This window comes from Berghia stephanieae, chromosome 8, assembly GCF_034508935.2.
Source record: "Berghia stephanieae isolate SIO BIC M18660-M18661 chromosome 8, UCSD_Bste_1.3, whole genome shotgun sequence".
Lineage (NCBI taxonomy): Eukaryota > Metazoa > Mollusca > Gastropoda > Nudibranchia > Aeolidiidae > Berghia > Berghia stephanieae.
Genome location: NC_088367.1, coordinates 7,513,501 through 7,531,822, shown reverse-complemented (window position 1 = coordinate 7,531,822; position 18,322 = coordinate 7,513,501). Strand labels below are relative to the sequence as shown.

At 35.4% G+C, this 18,322-nt stretch overlaps 2 protein-coding genes across 3 annotated transcripts; both read left to right on the top strand.

Moving 5' to 3' along the window:
* Window positions 1-848: 848 nt before the first annotated feature.
* Window positions 849-17,376, top strand: LOC144978101 (uncharacterized). Its single transcript, XM_078923716.1, has 6 exons — window positions 849-977; window positions 3,978-4,064; window positions 6,890-7,093; window positions 7,480-7,616; window positions 14,889-15,045; window positions 15,569-17,376. The coding sequence occupies exons 3-6, from the start codon at window positions 6,902-6,904 to the stop codon at window positions 16,880-16,882; spliced, it is 1,800 nt and encodes a 599-aa protein (XP_078779842.1). The 5' UTR covers window positions 849-977; window positions 3,978-4,064; window positions 6,890-6,901; the 3' UTR covers window positions 16,883-17,376.
* Window positions 8,173-12,094, top strand: LOC144978102 (uncharacterized). 2 transcript variants are annotated; one of them, XM_078923717.1, is made up of 2 exons: window positions 8,173-8,665; window positions 10,145-12,094. In XM_078923717.1, the coding sequence occupies exons 1-2, from the start codon at window positions 8,653-8,655 to the stop codon at window positions 10,351-10,353; spliced, it is 222 nt and encodes a 73-aa protein (XP_078779843.1). In that variant the 5' UTR covers window positions 8,173-8,652; the 3' UTR covers window positions 10,354-12,094. Both variants share the same exon structure in this region; 1 of them encodes a protein (XP_078779843.1).
* Window positions 17,377-18,322: the final 946 nt, after the last annotated feature.

Here is an 18,322-nt window from a genome sequence, read left to right as displayed (position 1 = left end):
TGAAGTGAGTAGAAAAGTGCCAGAAGACAATAGAGAATAAAAATTTTTTCGCGGCGGTGGTGGGGTTTGAACCTGCGACCTTATTGGTACGACAACTCCGCCTGGCAGGTGAGAGCGTGGCTCTACCGTGTGAGCTATCCACGAACACAAAAATATTCGTTTCAAACCCAAAGTCATTTCTAGATCCCTCTCTCACCCACTTCTAGAGATCGCCGATTCGTTCACCACCATTGCGAAGTAATTTTGACCAGCAGTTAAGCTTAATAGCCAATATTCTCATCACAAACATATAACATAGAAACGATTGAGACATTGAGTATGCTCCGGTGTATGGGGTGAATTTTTAATTCAGAAAAGTGAGTGGAGCAGGCACTTATGTTGGTAACAACAAGATATGAAGTGAGTAGAAAAGTGCCAGAAGACAATAGAGAATAAAAAATTTTTTCGCGGCGGTGGTGGGGTTTGAACCTGCGACCTTATTGGTACGACAACTCCGCCTGGCAGGTGAGAGCGTGGCTCTACCATTCATACTGCAACCACCATTGAGTACAGACGATACAAGTTATTTTTCATTATATTTTATTTGTTTTCCACGTTTATTTGTGTATTGTTGTGCTGACGAAGGGTTTGTACCCGAAACGTCCATTGTCTGTTTTGTTCCCATACGAAGCCTTTCCATTTTCACTCTTTCGTTAGTATTTTACGATCACCGGCTTCAGGCAGCCCTTACCGTTTTCTACTTTACAATTTGTTGAAGCGGGTACCCGCTACCCGCCCCTTTTACCCGAGTACCCGGTTTAACTTTATTACCCGCGGGTACCAAGGTACCCGCCCAGCACTACTGCTGAATTTGGAATTCCAACTTATTGAGACGCTTGTTACAGACGCCAGCCTTCAATCGACCTAATTAAATCTCCAAATACAAAATTTCCTTTTTGTTTTGCAATGACTCCATCCTCAACAGTTGATGCATTGTGGTAAATTAAAATGTGCCTCTTTCTTGCATCCTTTGTGAACGTATTGAAGAGCCGCGCTTTTAGTCTTTAGCGTGCCAAGCTCGTTGAAAGTCCAATTCGCCTTGAGCGAAAAATTCACGTAAAATAGAAATATTTAAAAAATATTCCTCTATTTCAAAAGCTAGCATCTTTCAACTTTCCATGAAACATTTTGATTTTTCAGAACTTTTGTTCGTTAAAGGATACCAGACTTTATTAGACTCATTGAATCGATTGAGTGCGACATGTTATAGAGCAGTAAAGTTAGGTGCCCCAAACGTAAACAAAGGTCGAGAAGCACGTGGCAAACCACATGTTCCTGTCTTGACAGCTCACGTTCCAATGTAAATAATAGAAAAAAAATAACCTTTAAAATTTGGCTGTTAGGTGGCAAAAGAAACACATATTCATAAATACTCGATCATGCATCAAATAATGTCTAGATATGGATATTTTATGGAACAAAAGGTAAAATTTTCTAAAATTTATCAAAAGTTACAGTCTATCTATTTTTAGACCAGAGCAAATTATTGCGCTGGTGTGAACAAAACGAGAATTATTCGGAGCCTGATTTTCATAATAATTTAGCCTTATATTATTATTTCTGCAACTGTTAGATTTTATGTAAACATATTTTCACCTGTCTGGGGATAATAAAAATTTGTTATCCCCAGACACCTGTCTGGGGATAAAAAATATTTATTATCCCCAGACGCATATTTGAAACTCCGCTCTTTTAAACAATTATCCACATTCCAGAATATGGAATGTTTCCAGATGCACATAGAAATAAGGAAAGTTAATAAAATATCTATAAAAACATAAAATTAACGAACAATAAAATCAGTTGTTACTACATATACACAATATGCGTCGACTTCGAAGTGGGTGTCATGGCCGAATGGTTTAGTCGTCTGCCCTGGAAGTTTGACCATAATCGACGTTGTGGGTTCGAATCCTGGTAACGTCACTTCTTTTTTTTTTTTTTTTTTTTTAAATTCCGTCTTCTTTTTACAGAACGTTGAAAGGGATAAATGTCCCATCCATCCTCCCCCAGCTCTTTTTTTTATTATTAAACTATCTTTCTCTCTCTCTCTCTCTCTCTCTCTCTCTCTCTCTCTCTCTCTCTCTCTCTCTCTCTCTCTTGTTTTTTTCTAGTTTCTAGCAAATATATTCGTCCCCACTCCGATCTCAAATAGTGTTTAAAAAAAATAAATAATTAAAAAGCAAACAAACAGAAATATTCAGAGAGCGACCAAATGGTCAGATAGAGGAGAAAAAAAAATAAATGTTTTAAAAATAAAAACAATAATTGTTTTAAAAATAAAAACAATTTAAGAAATTCATGCTCAGAAACGGAACATTTACATAAAGGTTTAGCAAACAAAAAACTCTAAGGTTTAGGTCAAAATATAAAAAAAAAAGAAAAAGAGAGATTTCCCTCGGAGCAGGGAATAGTGTTAACAATAATATAATAATAATAATAATAATAATAATAATATAAAATATAATAATAATAATAATAATAATAATAATAAATAATAATAAATAATATAATAAATAATAATAAAATAATAATAAAATATAAATAAATAATAATAATAATAATATAATAATAATAATAATAATAAAATAATAATAATAATAATAATAATAATAATAATTAATAATTAATAGATAATAATAATAATACTATATTGATAATAATATAATAATAATTAATAATATAATAATAATAATAATAATTAAAATATATAATATTATATATTATTATATATAATTAAATATTATTATATTAATTATTAATTAATAAAAATAATATTATTATTTATATATTGAGAATATATAAAATAATAAATAATATTAACAAATTAAATTATATATTTGATAATTATATAATATATTATGATTTTATTAATAAAAAAAAATCTATCTGGAACTGAACAAAAGTTGAAAAAATGAAAATCATTTTGGAAGAAATAAAAAAATAAGAAAAAAAAAAAATTGCTGGACGGGTGTGGGGAGAGGAGGAAGTGAGTGGGGGGGGGGGGGGGGCGGTCGCGACTGGGTCGAATCTGTGCAGCTAAAAGGAGTAAAATGAAAGGTGGCCTTACCCACTGATCTGCCTATCCACACCGCTATCGGAATATATTAAATTCATATATGAGCTAAACATATTTCCACCATTTTTGCTTCCTTGTTTTGCTACGGTAGTTATTTTCATCTCTGATTCGAATAAAAATATGTTGTTGGATCTAGTTTTGTGGACGTGTGATACTAAATTGTATTGTCTTGTGCGAAGCAGACAGGAAAATAACAGGTGTGGGTTTTGGGCTTTGGGGCAAACAACACCATGGCCTAGGAATTCGTCCGCGACATAAAAATTATTCCCGGTCGTCGACAAAATTGTGGCCAGAATGAGCAAATTATAGAAACAAGAGATGATCATTAAAGTTAACAGGTAGGTCGGTAATGAAAATTTAAATGGTTGGTGGACTATGAACAGATTTGATGATTAACAACTTTCTTCCTGGTTGAAAATAAAAAGTCGAATTGCCAGTTTGACGTTTTCAGATCAAAGTAACAAAAGAAATTTCATTGATCCATTTGCTTTAAAATATTTTTTTAAAAAAAGAGCTGGATTTGACATTTGATCACTATTTACTTTCATCTTGTGTTAAATATCACTTGATATATTAACTGTTTTGGGACACAACCACTAGTATTTTTTCCAGAATATTTGGTATTTTTCACGCCTAGTTTGGCATTTTGCATAAAATCTTTCTGCCCACTTGCTACATGCGTCTGGGGATAGTATCCTCAGACAGGTGTCTGGGGATAACAAAAATTGGTTATCCCCAGACACCTGTCTGGGGATAACGAATTTTTATTATCCCCAGACAGGCGTCTGGGAATAATGACAGCCGAAAGAATATGCATGCGCAGATAAGCATTAATTCATTTCCGGTTTTGTTTTTACAGTGTCACGTGATCGTTTTGAGAAATTTGTCGTCTGCTACAAACATTTAGACCGGTGGAGGGAAGAATTTTTCGTTGGAGCAGATAAACGTAAGTATTATTTCTTGTAATTTTATAGGGTCCACAACAGCCGTCAAGTTGATTGAATAAAAGGGCATATTTTAAAAAAAATAAATAAAGAAGTTAGACAATGAAGTGATTTTAAAAAAAGCTTTACGAGTCTAGATGTAAGATCAAATGAAAATAAGAATTTTTCAGCAATGCGTAGCGGTCGATTTAATCATCGTCCTCATCCACCACCACCATAGTCATCATCATCATCATCATAACAACATCATCATTATCTTCTTATTCTTTCTCCTCATCCTATCTTCTCTTCTTCCTTTTCCTCCTCCTCTTCATCATCATCATCTTCCTATTCCTCCTCCCCCTCCCCTTCCTCCCCCTCCCCTTCCTCCTCCTCCTCTTCCTCCTCCTCATCATCCTTCTTCTTCTTCTTCTTCTTCTTCTTCTTCTTCTTCTTCTTCTTCTTCTTCTTCTTCTTCTTCTTCTTCCCTTTGTCCCAAGTTGTATTTTTTATCTTCAATTACTGTAACCTGTGTGGTCATTGATCATGCATAACATTGCTTGGCATTTGAGAGCATATGAGGCACAGAGCCACCACTAACAATGCCGTGTCGTCTATGTGGTATAGGGATTAATCCATGTCATTATATTTTGGTTGACATTCATTAGTTTATTTGTAATAATTTGTCTAAATTTATACAATGAAATCAGATAGAGAACTCATTGTTTTATACCAAATGTGACCCTCCGCCTCGAACCGGTATTAAGTCGGGATTTGGAAAACGAAGAAAACCGGTTTTAAAGTGGAAATGGTCAAAATTATCAAATTTCAGTTATTGGTTGTTTCAGAAACTACAATCATTTTTCTACCTGAAAACATAATAATTCAACATAAACATTGACGATAAGTTATATAAATTTCAAGTTTAAAAATGCAACTATCAGTGACACATTCAAAACGAGAGTTGACTTTCTCTCAGAGAGCCACCCTTTCCAAAGCTTAGTAATACCGAGTCTTTTTCTCCACCAATAAGATGTAAGATATCACAGCAAAGGGCGTGACTTTATCTATCTCAGAGAAAGCATGACTGTTTCCACAAAATTCATGGTTCAACCAATAATGAACTTTAAAAACTGTAAACAAGTCTAGGTTTTTCCCTGACAACCTTACAATGAATGATTCTGATTGGTCAACGCTAATCACATACGCTGTGGCTGTAGGCCATAATGCTCGGGCGATGCTTCATGACGTGAGCATGCGTGTGTTACATACGTGTGTGTTGGTGCATTTTGATACACACCACGTGCTTTTATATCTGTCTAGCTGCATTGGGTAATGATTGAGGTGGGGTCCTCCTTTGTCCCTCTTTAATTATTCATGAAATTATAGGATATGCTAAGACTTAATAGGACAACAGTTGCCTAATCGTACACTTACAGAGATTGTTGTAGGATAAACATTTAATTTTAAGTACAAAAGCAGATTAATAGATATAGCCTTCAACAATTAATGAACTGTAACTAAAAAATGAAATGGATAGATAAACAGACAGACAGACAAACCTATTAATGGATAAATAGATATGTAGATAGATAGATAGATAGATAGATAGATAGATAGATAGATAGATAGATAGATAGATGAAGGGGAGAGAGAGAGAGAGAGAGAGAGAGAGAGAGAGAGAGATATGTAGATAGATAGATAGATAGATAGATAGATAGATGAAGGGGAGAGAGACAAACAGAGAGAGGGAGAGAGAGAGAGAGAGGGGGGGGGGGAGAGGGAGAGAGAGAAATGGATGGATGTCGTTTTGTCGTGCTTTCTTTGTATACTGAAAGAAAGGGGGGGGGGGGGGTTCTTTTTAGACAATGAACAATGTGGTGGAACGCTAAGGAAAACTTGAGAGATTCAATAACATGTTTTCATGTAAGTCACTACACAATAAGCCCCACCCCTCCTCCTCAAGCTGTCATCTGACTCAAAATGGAAACAATGCAATGATTGCTTTGACCAGCCCATTTCTTTAATTGCAATCTCATTGGTCAATATGTTTCCAGTTGATTGACTTTGACTTACTTTGTAACAAAATGCTTTCTTTAAACTATCCCTACAATTCTTTGCCCCGCCTCCATCCCTTTCTTCATGTCTACCTCACTCTCTCCGTCTCCCTTTTGTTTCTTTCACACAAATAAACACACACACACACACATATTATACACTTATACAGGTTTCAATCTTTATTATATTTCCCTCGCGTCCTCTTAACACAAGCAGTGTCTCTCCCTTTCCCCTCTCGCTACTCTTTTTCTCTATATCTCTCTCTCTTTAATAATTCTTATTTCATTGACTCTTTATTTAAATATCAAAAATTCTTGAAAAAGTGAGAAATTGTCGGCGTTTTTTTCCCCAGTGTTTTATTTGTTTTAAGAACATCTTACATAATAATGAATAACTACAAAAGTAATAATTGGATTGTTTCAAAAAAGTTTATGTACATTATTAAATGTATAAGCTAAGCTCATGCCAAATTTCACTATTCTCGTCAAATTTCCGATGTCCGTATCTAAGGAGTTATCTTTGCCCATTGATTTAACTGTGCGTGAAAACGGTGCCTCACTTCAAAGTCGATTTTCTTAAAACTTGGTTTTCCCACTCTCCCTACTTCAAACGGTCATATCTCGACAATAAATAATCAGAATTGTATAAATTTGGTCTCAAATTTTAAAGCATAAAATAAGCTGTGATTGGGTACCAAAAACCCAAAATTGAAAAATCCGACTTAATACCGTTTCGAGGCGGAGGGTCACAAATTATTGTTGTATGATAATTTATTGAACTGTATTTACAGGTTTAAAGTAAGATGGATGAGGAAAAACAAAAAAGATTGGAGACTGCCGTATTTCTTATTAATTCAAGAATGATGTCCGAGAATAAAGCTTCCAAAATTTATAAGATATCACGACTGATACTGAGAAAAGTAAAGCTAGGGAAACGACCCTTGAAATTAAAAACACCACCTAGAACAAGAATGTCTCCTGAAGAAGAGTCAACAGTGAGTATTATTTGTTAATTTCAATTTTTTCTTACAATAAACATTTTCCATATAGTAATGACGTCAACTATGTAAATTTTCAAATTAACTAGAAGTTAATTAATCTGATGCTGGACTGCAGCCCAATTGGCTTGAGTGCAAAATATGAGAGGGCTTTCTCATTCCTTCAGTTTATACTTGTATAAATTTAAATAGGCTTTTCCCCTCCTTATTACTAACAATAAATAGATTACAGTAGACTTGAATGCTACAACTATCACAAATAGATTTGTGCATTTTTACAGAATTTCTAATTAATAACATTTATTAATTTTAGAAATTCTGTAAAAATGTATTTAATAACATTCATATACATTTGTCTCTGTTTTCATTCTTCCTTTTTATAGTTTTGTAAATGGCTCCTATATATGGCCAGGTGTGGTTTTGGCCGATCAAGAAAGGAATTCCTTGCAGCCGCAGAGGAATATTTAAACCAGATCGAGCGAACAGAAAGATTCAAGAACAAAATGCCAAGCAAATCCTGGTGAGTCATATGCTATGGAATTATTAATTTTAATGGAGCAATTAGCATAACATAACCCCTCCCTCCCTCCCCCCCCCCCCCCTCTCTCTCTCTCTCTCTCTCTCTCTCTCTCTCTTTCTCTTTCTCTCCTCTTTCCTCTCTCTCTCTCTCTCTCTCTCTCTCTCTCTCCTCTTTCTCTATCAATTATATATATATATATATATATATATATATATATATATATATATATATATATATATATATATATATATGAAGAGTTTGTTTCCAAAATGCGACATACGCCATTTTCAGGGATTGAGAGAAGCGGCTCAGATTCACTTCATGGGTGATAAAGCTTTGCCCTTTCAAAAATATTTCCGTCCAAATCGCGACAAACATTAATTAAACGTGTATTTAATTCTACGAGATATAGGACTGCAATGTTTTATTCCAAAATGAGACATAACCAGAGCCAATCAAAGACCGAGAATGGTGTTAATATTGACCAGTCGTAATTCGTTATGTTTTTGGCCTGGAACTGGTATCATGGATGCGCCCATTGGCGTAGACCGTGGATTACCATTCACTCGTTCAACTTCGTACCACTAACACCATTAACATTCATTTTTAACCGCTCCTAACTTTGACTATTCAATTTTGAGAGACAATGGAAGTTTTTGATAACATAAACGAAACTGCACAGCGGACAGACCGAGGGAGGAAAAGGAAAGAAACAGCTAGGGCATACAAGACAGTAGGCAAGATGAGACGGGCCAATGGAGGCTACATTCCTACTGTTTCTTGCAACCACGTTTCAACTCTTTTGTGTTGTGCAGATCAGCTGAAGCCAGAGTCACTCGTCCAACTGTTCGAGACATTTTGCTCCCAGAGCAGCCATGCTGACCAAAACAGCATGTTGATATCCTTGATGGACGTGTCAGCTCCTTCAAGGGCCAGGATCGATGAAACAGAGAGGTAAAGAGGCCGTGATGTTACCATCAAATAAAATGTGGTCACCTCAACAAGCGAGAGATTGCCTGTATGCAAGGCATCCTTCATGTCCATCCTCAGTAAGTTGTCATTTCCTTTTTTATTATAATATTATCGAATTGAATTTCCAAAGGCTCTCTCATTCAGTTATCTTACTTTGACTTTGATCCGTATCCAACAGCCAACACTCTAACCTATTTTTCTTTGTTCTCACTCAACTTGGATCTAGTGCCCACTCTTTCTTCTGTTTCACTGTTTTAATTATTCTTTTTGCTGATTTATTGCCTAATGCATCACTATTTATGTTATGATAATGATTACGCTATTTTCGTATTGATCACTTAGACTTAGTCTTAGTTAAAGTGAAAGTAGAAAGAAAATTAAATAGAACTTAGGACATGGTAACGTCTTCATTATTTATAGTGAACATAGAGTAAAGCCAGGTAGGGAAGTGAGTACTAGGTCCTGTCATCGAGATGAAAATCATTTCATGGTAGGGGGGGGGGGGTATACTTTTTTATTACTGTTGTGAGTGAACATTCACACCACGTGGTATGAATGAATATTTATTTTTATTTCTCACCTTGTGTAGTTTGGACCACTGATATGAAGAAGAATCATGTTCGTAATAGTAGTAGATAAAGATTTTGTTAACAAAAATGAAGTGCTAATAGTAATAGTCTTAATGTTTTCATGATGCTATAGTTTCCAAGGTAGTAACTGGTAACAAATTTAGAATTAATTTTTAAAAATTTGTTACACATTGCGGACAAAAATTACACAGCACGTTTTGCTAATAAATTAAAGAAATGATGACGAGGAGAGACAACCAGAAATAAAATAGTGGAGAGACGATCAGAGACCGCAACAGTATGCAGAAAGCGATGGAAACGACAGTCGTATTGTGACTAACGTTGAGATTGTAGTCAGAATGAAATAAGCGCTCACAGCTCTATGATTAAAGAGCATTGACAAAGCTATTAAAAAAGCTTTGAGAGGTTATTGTGAAGTAAAAAATTGTTTATTTTTCTAAAAGTCACCATTTTTTTTCATAATAAAGTATAAAGATAGACACACATTTAAGGAAGGTAGCATGTGTGCCATATTGCATGAAGATTGAGGGGACACAATAACTTATCCCTAACTTAATTAAAATTCCCTTCACAATTGGCAGACAGCTTAAGGAGGCTGCTGGTGGGGGGTGTCTTTACAGTAAATGAGTACCTACTTTAATTTTCACTTGCCTCAAAGTTTCTGCAGCCCTGTGGCGCAATCCATCATCTCATAGTTCGTTGGTTTACGACCTATCTGTCGTTTTAATCGTTTGTTATTGTCTTTTTTTTTATTGTTTACTTTTTTTTGTTCTCACAAGCTAGATTTTAAAAATGCTTTTTCTGTTTTGAATTTTGATTTTATTATTCGTGTCTAAGGAAAAGTTGTGGGAGATTGAAGCTTGCGTGTGTATGCATCTATAACATAATTTCTCTTGCTTGATACTTTCTTCATATACCCCTTTATCTCAATGTAACATTTTTCCTCTATTTTTTATATCCTTACAGATGTCAAGAAGGATCGTCTCAGTCGTCTTGCAAATAATTTCCTGAAGGAAGGGGCACCGAGAAAAGAGCGTGGCGGTGGCAGCAGACAAACCCCAGAGATGGTTGAGTTTAAAGAATCAATCGTTTCTCATATTGAAACAGTCACGTGCAGAGCCACCATTATGCACGTCGTGGAGCTCCTGGACGGAAGTATTTACCTAGTGACATGAATGTTGCCAAGATGCGCCAACTCTTTAATGAGCAGAATCATCGACAGGCTTCCTATGCCTTATATTATTTAATATTTTTGCATCGATTCAATCTGGCTTTTGGGCACCCGGCCAAGGACATATGCAGTGATTGTTTGCGATTGGGCACCCGGCCAAGGACATATGCAGTGATTGTTTGCGATTGGGCACCCGGCCAAGGACATATGCAGTGATTGTTTGCGATTGGGCACCCGGCCAAGGACATATGCAGTGATTGTTTGCGATTCCGGATTCAGTTGCGCCAAGATTTACCTGAAGCACAAAAGCGAGCAAAGGCAGTCGCTTTTTTGCTTCATAGACGACGTGCCAGGAAATTTTATGACTTAATGGACAACGTTGACGATTCATTAACACTATGTTTTGACGTAATGGAGAACCTTGTTCTCCCTAAAACTTCGATTGGACAGGCGTATTATTCACGTCAGCTATATATGTATGTTTTTGCTGTCGTGCGTCATGAAGGACGAGGACAGTCTGTTCCATTAAGGAATGTTTTCCTTTATATGTGGATGGAGACACAGAATAAAAAAGACTCCAATGTGATTGCATCTGCAGTTGAGCATGCTTTAACTGGTTTCAGTGAAAGCTTTCAGTGCAGGAAAGTTAGATTATTTTCTGACTCGTGTTTTGGACAAAACAAAAATTTCAGTATGGTGTCAATGTTGCACTCATTCAGGAAACAACATATTCCAAATAGTATTATTCAATATTTTTTTCCAATTCGTGGCCACAGTTATCTGCCAGCTGACAGGGTATTTGGACGAATTGAGCAGGACATCAGGAAAAAGCTCTTATTTTGCTGCCATCCGAATACATTGACATCTTAAAAAGACATGGCACTGTTTTTCAGTATGGAAAGGATTGGTGTGTGAAGGACTATAAAAAAGAAGTGGCGTCGTTTTTAAAGACTCAAAAGGGCTTCAGAGTGAGTGATGCCAGGGTATTACAATTTAACAATGATAAAGTTGGCTTTAAGTCAGTGTATGAGGGACCATTTTGTGAACATTCTATTCTGAAGAAGGGGAAACGTTGGGTTGACTTTGTCCCTGAGGTGATGGGAGATATTTCTTGTGTGAAAGAAGAAAAGAAGAAGGATGTTTGCAATTTATTGGACAGTCTTGGTGTCAGTAATGATGTCAGGGCACAGTATGATAGTTGGCTCCTATCAACTTCTGTTACAGAGGATCCAGAATCTGATGAAGATTAGGTTTACCGTGTTTATATAATTTTTTATTCCCTTTTCCATGTCCATTGTTTTTATGAGTCTTATGCTTTGTGTCCTGTATGGTGTTTTTTTTAAATGGCTGTTTACACCAGACCATTTAATTATTCAATCAGTTTTGGTTGGCTTAAGTTTTCCTTTGGGTATTTTTGTCATATTTCATACATTTAATGCCTACTTAAAGCAGACCTGTCTCACTACATACTTAAATCTTGTGATTATGTCCCTCTCTGTGAATTGACAGGTCTTTTTTTTAATGGAGTGCTATTCGACACCCGAAACTCAGGTGTATCTTTTCACCAGGTTATTCGACACCCTAGTCTCACATGCGCATGTTGAGAATTAGCTATCCTCAACAACGCGTGAATTTATCAGCACGAAAATTTTGGGTTTTGAATTACGTTCCCTTTTTTTAATTGCTGTTGACACCAGGCTATTTGTTTAAATTTAATTAATCCATCAGATTTGTTTTCTAGAGTTTTTCGGGGTTTTTTTTTGTTTTTTTTTTTTTGTTTTGGGGGGGGGGGGGGGGGGGGGGGGCGTATTTACCATAGTTCATACATTGTATTTTATTTTTCAATCAGTTTTTATTTCCTAAAGTTTCGCATGTTTCATAAATTGTCTATTTACTGTTGGACTTAGAATTCATACATTTTTTTGTTGCTTATTTAACTTAAAGCTGAGCTTTTGATACACCCCAGTTTTAATTCAGCTTACTGGCAATGGAACTGCTTTTCTCCTGATTTGCATGAAGGCAGTCAGGGATTTTTTGGCTCTTTTCTATTTTAAAAAGTGGTTTGGATGTGTAGTCATGTTTTCTGCTTAACATTTTTTTTTTGGGGGGGGGGGGGGGGGGTGTTCAGAGGTTTTGTTTGAGTGGTCCCGTATTTTTTGCAAGTACCACTCAACACAACACAAGTTTGATATTGTATCATTTTTTAAGTTTCAGTAGGATTATTTTTTTACTTTGGTTTGATTTTCCCCATCACGTAGTTGATGTGGACTTTGACATGTTTCTTATCTGTTTCAAATGTTTTGATGTCATTAAATTTATAAAATATATTTTTGAGTTATTTTTGTTTTGTTTTCATGCACATTGTCTTGTGACTGTTTGCATTATGCAATAGAGAATGCTTATGCTGAAGAGGAAACTTACATTGGTGTTTTCATTTATACCCTTCTGTATCTTAATATTAAGAGAAGGAGTGTAAGTGGATTTACTGTAAGTGTATGTTGTATTTTCAGCTTAATCAACTTCCTTTGCATTTAATTGACTGCTGGCTATATTACTTTGGTTGACTCCCAACAGAGTTATAACCAGGAGTCTGGGCTTTTGTGAGGCCTTGCACAGGTTTCGTCTTTCTATTTCTAGTAAATTGTGTTACTATTCACCAACTTTTTCCCCTGGCGCTTATGACCTAAAGAGCCAGTACCATTAAACATTCAAAACCTAACAAGTACCCTGGTGCTTATGACTGAAGGGGGTGGGAAGCATTGCAACTGTTAGGATACGACTGCTGTTTCCATCGCTTTCTGTGAGAGTGACTGTGATGCGACTTGAGCTTCTCCAGAAACTCAAGTCGCATCGCAGTTACTGATCTCTTGATGGAACCGACAGCCATATCCTGACAACAGTCTTACGTTAGGTCGACTTGAAATTGGCCCTCACAGTTTGTGGGTTAAATTCTCTAGAGCAATATGGAACAATTAACTACAATACGTATGTTTATGATTGGTCTTGGGTTAATTTTCATCCAGTCACTGTACTTAAAATGGTTATCGAAACTAGTCTGCGGGAGTTGGTTGGGTGCTACTGGTAGGCCCTCCTTTTCTCCCTGATCTATCGCTACCATCTTGCTGTTCTGTGCTATATCAGACGATTTTGTGGCATTTCTTGGCTCTTGATAGGACTTTCGTTGAATATTACAAAGCCCTGGCGCTTATAGGACTTAAAAGAGTGTTGCAAGCGCTGTTAAACATTCCAAAACAAAAACAATTTCCTCCCTCTTCTTGTAGATGGAACTTAACAGCATAAATGGCTTGCTATCATTTAGCCAGGACTCTAGTCTATGGCAGAGTACAAATTGCTGGATTAGATCCAACCAGCCATTTGCTGCTAGACTGACAAAGGTCCAGAAAAAAACCGATGCTATGCTGTGTTAAACCAGGATGATCAATTTAGCCCTGACAAGTAATTTATATTTTGTCGCTATCTTTTGCCAATAAGCAATTTTTTGTTGCCCCATATTTCCTATGGCTGCTTTACTACTGTCATGAGAGTAGATTTCATCTTATGATCAAATAGCTTAGCTTGCATTCTTTGGTTAGAGAAGAAGCTTCGGTGTCTGCCCCAAGGCATCAAGAATACTGAGAGTTGCCATTAGTGTGTAGGCTTATAGCACATACTCTGCTTGGGTGTAAATCTGTATTTCTGTCTTACTTACGCCAACTTCTTGAGAGTGACTTCATCCATTTTGATCAAAATTGGATATGTCTCACTTTGGCACAAATCTGTTGGGTGGATATGTCTCATTTTGGAGAAAAAGTGAAATTATAAATCATAACAAAGTACATTTTTTAAAAAGATAGATTAAAAAAAAAAAATATGTTCTGATGTTGAGCAAGAGGATAACTATTTCAATCAATCAAATTATGTAATCTGCGTTGTCTACTGGTCAAAAATTTAAATGTCAAATATCTCAAAACAGGAATTTGACGTATGTCTCACTTTGGAAAAAAACTCTTCATTTATATATATATATATATATATATATATATATATATATATATATATATATATATATGTGTGTGTGTGTGTGTGTGTGTGGACAAAAAAAAAAAGAAAGAAAAAAGGCGCCGCTGATAAATAGTTTATATTGTAAAAATGTATAAATATATCTTGTCCAAATTTTTACTACGATAAATAGAAACATTCTTTGTTAGCAGAATTCTAAAATATAAAAATAATTTTGAGCGGTTTATGAATAATATATATAAAGTCTTGTAACACCACCTAATTATTGTGGCTATGCTCATTGTAATTCTCTAAGGAAGGCATTTGTTGCGTTTCATGTGAAACACTTCGCTGATAATTGCATAAAACTATAGGAAGAACATTGTTGTTGTTATAATTATTATTATCATTATTGTTGCTATTGTAATTATTATTATAAGTGGTTGTAGTAGTGATAGTAGAATTAGCGTAGTAGTAGTAGTGGTAGTAGTAGTAGTAGTAGTTTTAATGCCATTATTTACTATTTTACTCCATGAAAAGGTACAGGCGTTTTCTCCAACGACACCCTGAACTAAGAGAAAGAAAAGTGTGTGCCATTGGTATAAAGAGGGCCCTAGTAACCCCCCAATGCATTGAATCGTGGTTTAACGACCTGGAGAGATACATTGCTGAAAGTGAGGATCCTAATATCCTACAGGTATTAGAATTTTCATACTAATATGTTTGTCAATACAATGGCATTTTTGAACATTAAATTTGATTTGTACACAAGAATATAGTCTATTAGTGTAAAATAAAATGATAATCTTGAAAACAATAAATGTAAAATATTTTTATAATTAGATTTTGAAAATAAATATGGAATTGTTTAAGGAGCACTAATTATATAAAATTTAAATTGCAATGCAAGTTTTAATGAGACAAGGAAATGAATAAAAGTACGCAATCAGTACAACACCTTAACCGTGGTTTCAAACTGCTCAACCATATTCACCAAAATAGGACGCAAACAACCAAATTTCTTCAAGATATAAGCATATTTTTATTTCTTAATTACACACAAACAATTTTCAAAGAAACCTACTATAGTGATTCGCATAATAAAAAGCATTGATAAAATCTTATTCTTTATCTTTCATTATGTTTGAATCTTTAGTGTTTATAAGCCTTGATGCTTTTGTAGTTATGTTATCTAATCTAAAAATACTTTTCTGTTACAGGATCCAAGTCGCATATTTAATGCGGACGAGGCAGGTTTTCCTCTTTGCAGTAAAACGAAGAAGGTTCTGGCCCCTAAAGCATGCAAAAGTGATCAGCACAAATCTATCACTACATCCAGTTCAAATAAACAAATAACCACGATGTGCTGTGCATCTGCTGACGGGGACTACACAACCCCCATGATCATAATACCTGGAGGCCAGAAAATGGTGTCCATAGTAGAAAAACAATATAGTGGTTGTAAGGGTGCCATGAGTCAAAATGGATCAATGACAGCAGATTTATTTTTTAAATGGTTAGAGGATGTATTTGCCCAAATGTTGTGTAAGAAAAAGGTAAAACGCCCCGTTTTATTATTTGTTGACGGATCCAGTACACACAAAAGTAAGCGTGCAAGTGACTTTTGTGTGGCAAATGGCATTATACTGTATTGCCTTCTACCAAGTACTACACATTTAATCCAGCCATTAGATTTAAATTTTTTCTCTGTGATGAATCGAAACTGGGAAGATGCTGTCTTTGAATTTCAAACCAAAAATACAGGATTATCCGTGACACAGAGTTCTTTTGCACTTATTTTTGCTTCTGCATACACAAAAACATGCACGCCAGAACTGGCCAGAGCAGGTTTTAAAAACGCTGGTCTCTTTCCATTTGATAAAGAAGCAGTGCATAGCACCAAGAATATGCAGTCTGCACGTCTTCTTACCACTACAAACCCACCATGTGAACTATCATCATCATCATCATCATCATCATCATCATCATTACCACAATCATATTTTCCATTTCCATCTTCACCATCACCACCACCACCACCATCACCACCACCACCACCACAGGTATCATATGCCACTGTAGTGGTGAATGGCACAACCCAATCACCACTGATAACTCTTGCAGTGATAGAGAGCATCATCACAGAGGAAATGAAAACACAATATCTGCGTAGATTTGAGGAAGGCTACGACGTATTAGATGATGTTTTTTATAACAAATGGAAAGAGTGCCAGCTCATCTTATCAGGAGAATATGAAATTGGAAAAGTGCCTACCTCTTGTGTTGCATCAATTCCTGTTTCAAGCAAAAACACAGTTGGTGAATTTTTACTTGAAAACACGCCAAGGATAGAGAAAAATAAACAAAGAAACAAAAGAAAAAGGGCTCATTTGCCAAATTTGGCTCTTACCAGCGCTGAGACTGAGACTGTTGACTTTCTGGCAGAGAGAGAAAAGAAAAAGGAGGAGGAAGAAGAGGAACAAGAGGAGAGAAAGAAGAGGAAAGAAGAAGAAAAGAAAGAGAACGATGCTTGAAAGGAGAAGGAAAATGATGTGGTAACCAAGTGTTCTGTATGTTTAAATAAATATAAATCTGAAGAAGCTGAACAATGGCTGGGGTGTGATAATTGCCCCAGATGGTACCATAAAATATGTATTTCAAATACTGAAACCAATTGGGATTCACTAAACAAACATGATGTAGACAATACTAATTTTTTTGCAAATATTGTATTTAGATTACTGACATGTTATCATCAATCAAAAAAAAAAAACAAATAAAAAACAGAACATGAAGTTTGTTCTTAGGGTTAACAAATATTACACCATATTCTTTGAACAAGTGATCAACTGGTCACCAGTACAACTAGACGAGAGGCCTTTCCTTTTTGAAAATGAATTTATTGGCATCGTTTTGGGCCATTTGAAGATCCTTTGATTTGTATTTTGTTATATTGGCTAACAGTGAATTACAGTATTGTTCTTTATTATTTTATAACGTTGATTCTTACAGTACAATGTTGTTTCTTTCATTGCTGTTTTTATTCCATTATATTATCTTGTTAAATGAATAAAGATGTAATCAACGAATTCATTGGTCAGTAATCTTGTTTACCATCAAACTTATGGGTGTGTTTGTAAAATAATCAGTTTTTGATAATTTTTTTTTTCGTCAAATTACAAATGGTTTAAGTTTAAAAATATTACTCTGGTCACACACACTAACTGGGTGGGGTTCTTGACCTCCCATAGCGGGCAGGGAGACACTTAATGTGTCTTCTATCCCCTTATATCTGTTTTCAAACATGCTTTCTGGCTTTGTCTTGGAATGGGATTACTTGGTTTTGTCCTTGCCCTGGCCGGAAGGGAAACAGTCAAATGCGTAGTTTTGAAAGATGATTTTTTCTCATTGTAAATCATCTCTCTGTTGCTTATGTTAATTATTAAATATATGTGCTTTTTTTTTTTTCAATGTATAATGTAAGCATTTGAGTGTATTCCTCTTTGTTGGATCTTGTGCTTGTGTCTGGATCTCAAACTAAGTACATTGGTGGTATGCTCTTGGAATCTACATCTGATCCCTATTTGTTCCCAGTTCCCCTTTGTCTTACTTCCTCTTGGGTGCTTTAATTGTAATTCTAGAACTTTCTACAATCCCATTTTCTTCCTTATTATTGGCGCTGATATTACTTTCATGTATTGCAAGTGCCGTAAAAATCTTAAAAACAAATTTTTAAAAACACAAACTAAAATCCATTAGCTACGTGGTATTTTGCTCTTAACAAGCATGTTTCATGCGATAAAGGAATTATTAAAGAGTATAAATTGGCTGAATGATGGTGGGATTTACACGGTACAGTTTCAATATCAGCCAAAAAGTAAAAATATCAGACTATGTGATGTTCTTTAAGTGTGGACAATGTGAGACAGTTTTAAAAAATCCTTTTTGGGAACTTTGCCTAATGTGGCATAAAA

Excerpts from the sequence above, each read along its gene's own strand:
- LOC144978101 (XM_078923716.1), top strand. The coding sequence starts at position 6,902 with ATGGATGAGGAAAAACAAAAAAGATTGGAGACTGCCGTATTTCTTATT. Across the intron at positions 7,094-7,479 it reads CTCCTGAAGAAGAGTCAACA|TTTTGTAAATGGCTCCTATA; the intron begins GTGAGTATTATT and ends TCCTTTTTATAG. Across the intron at positions 15,046-15,568 it reads AGGATCCTAATATCCTACAG|GATCCAAGTCGCATATTTAA; the intron begins GTATTAGAATTT and ends TTTCTGTTACAG.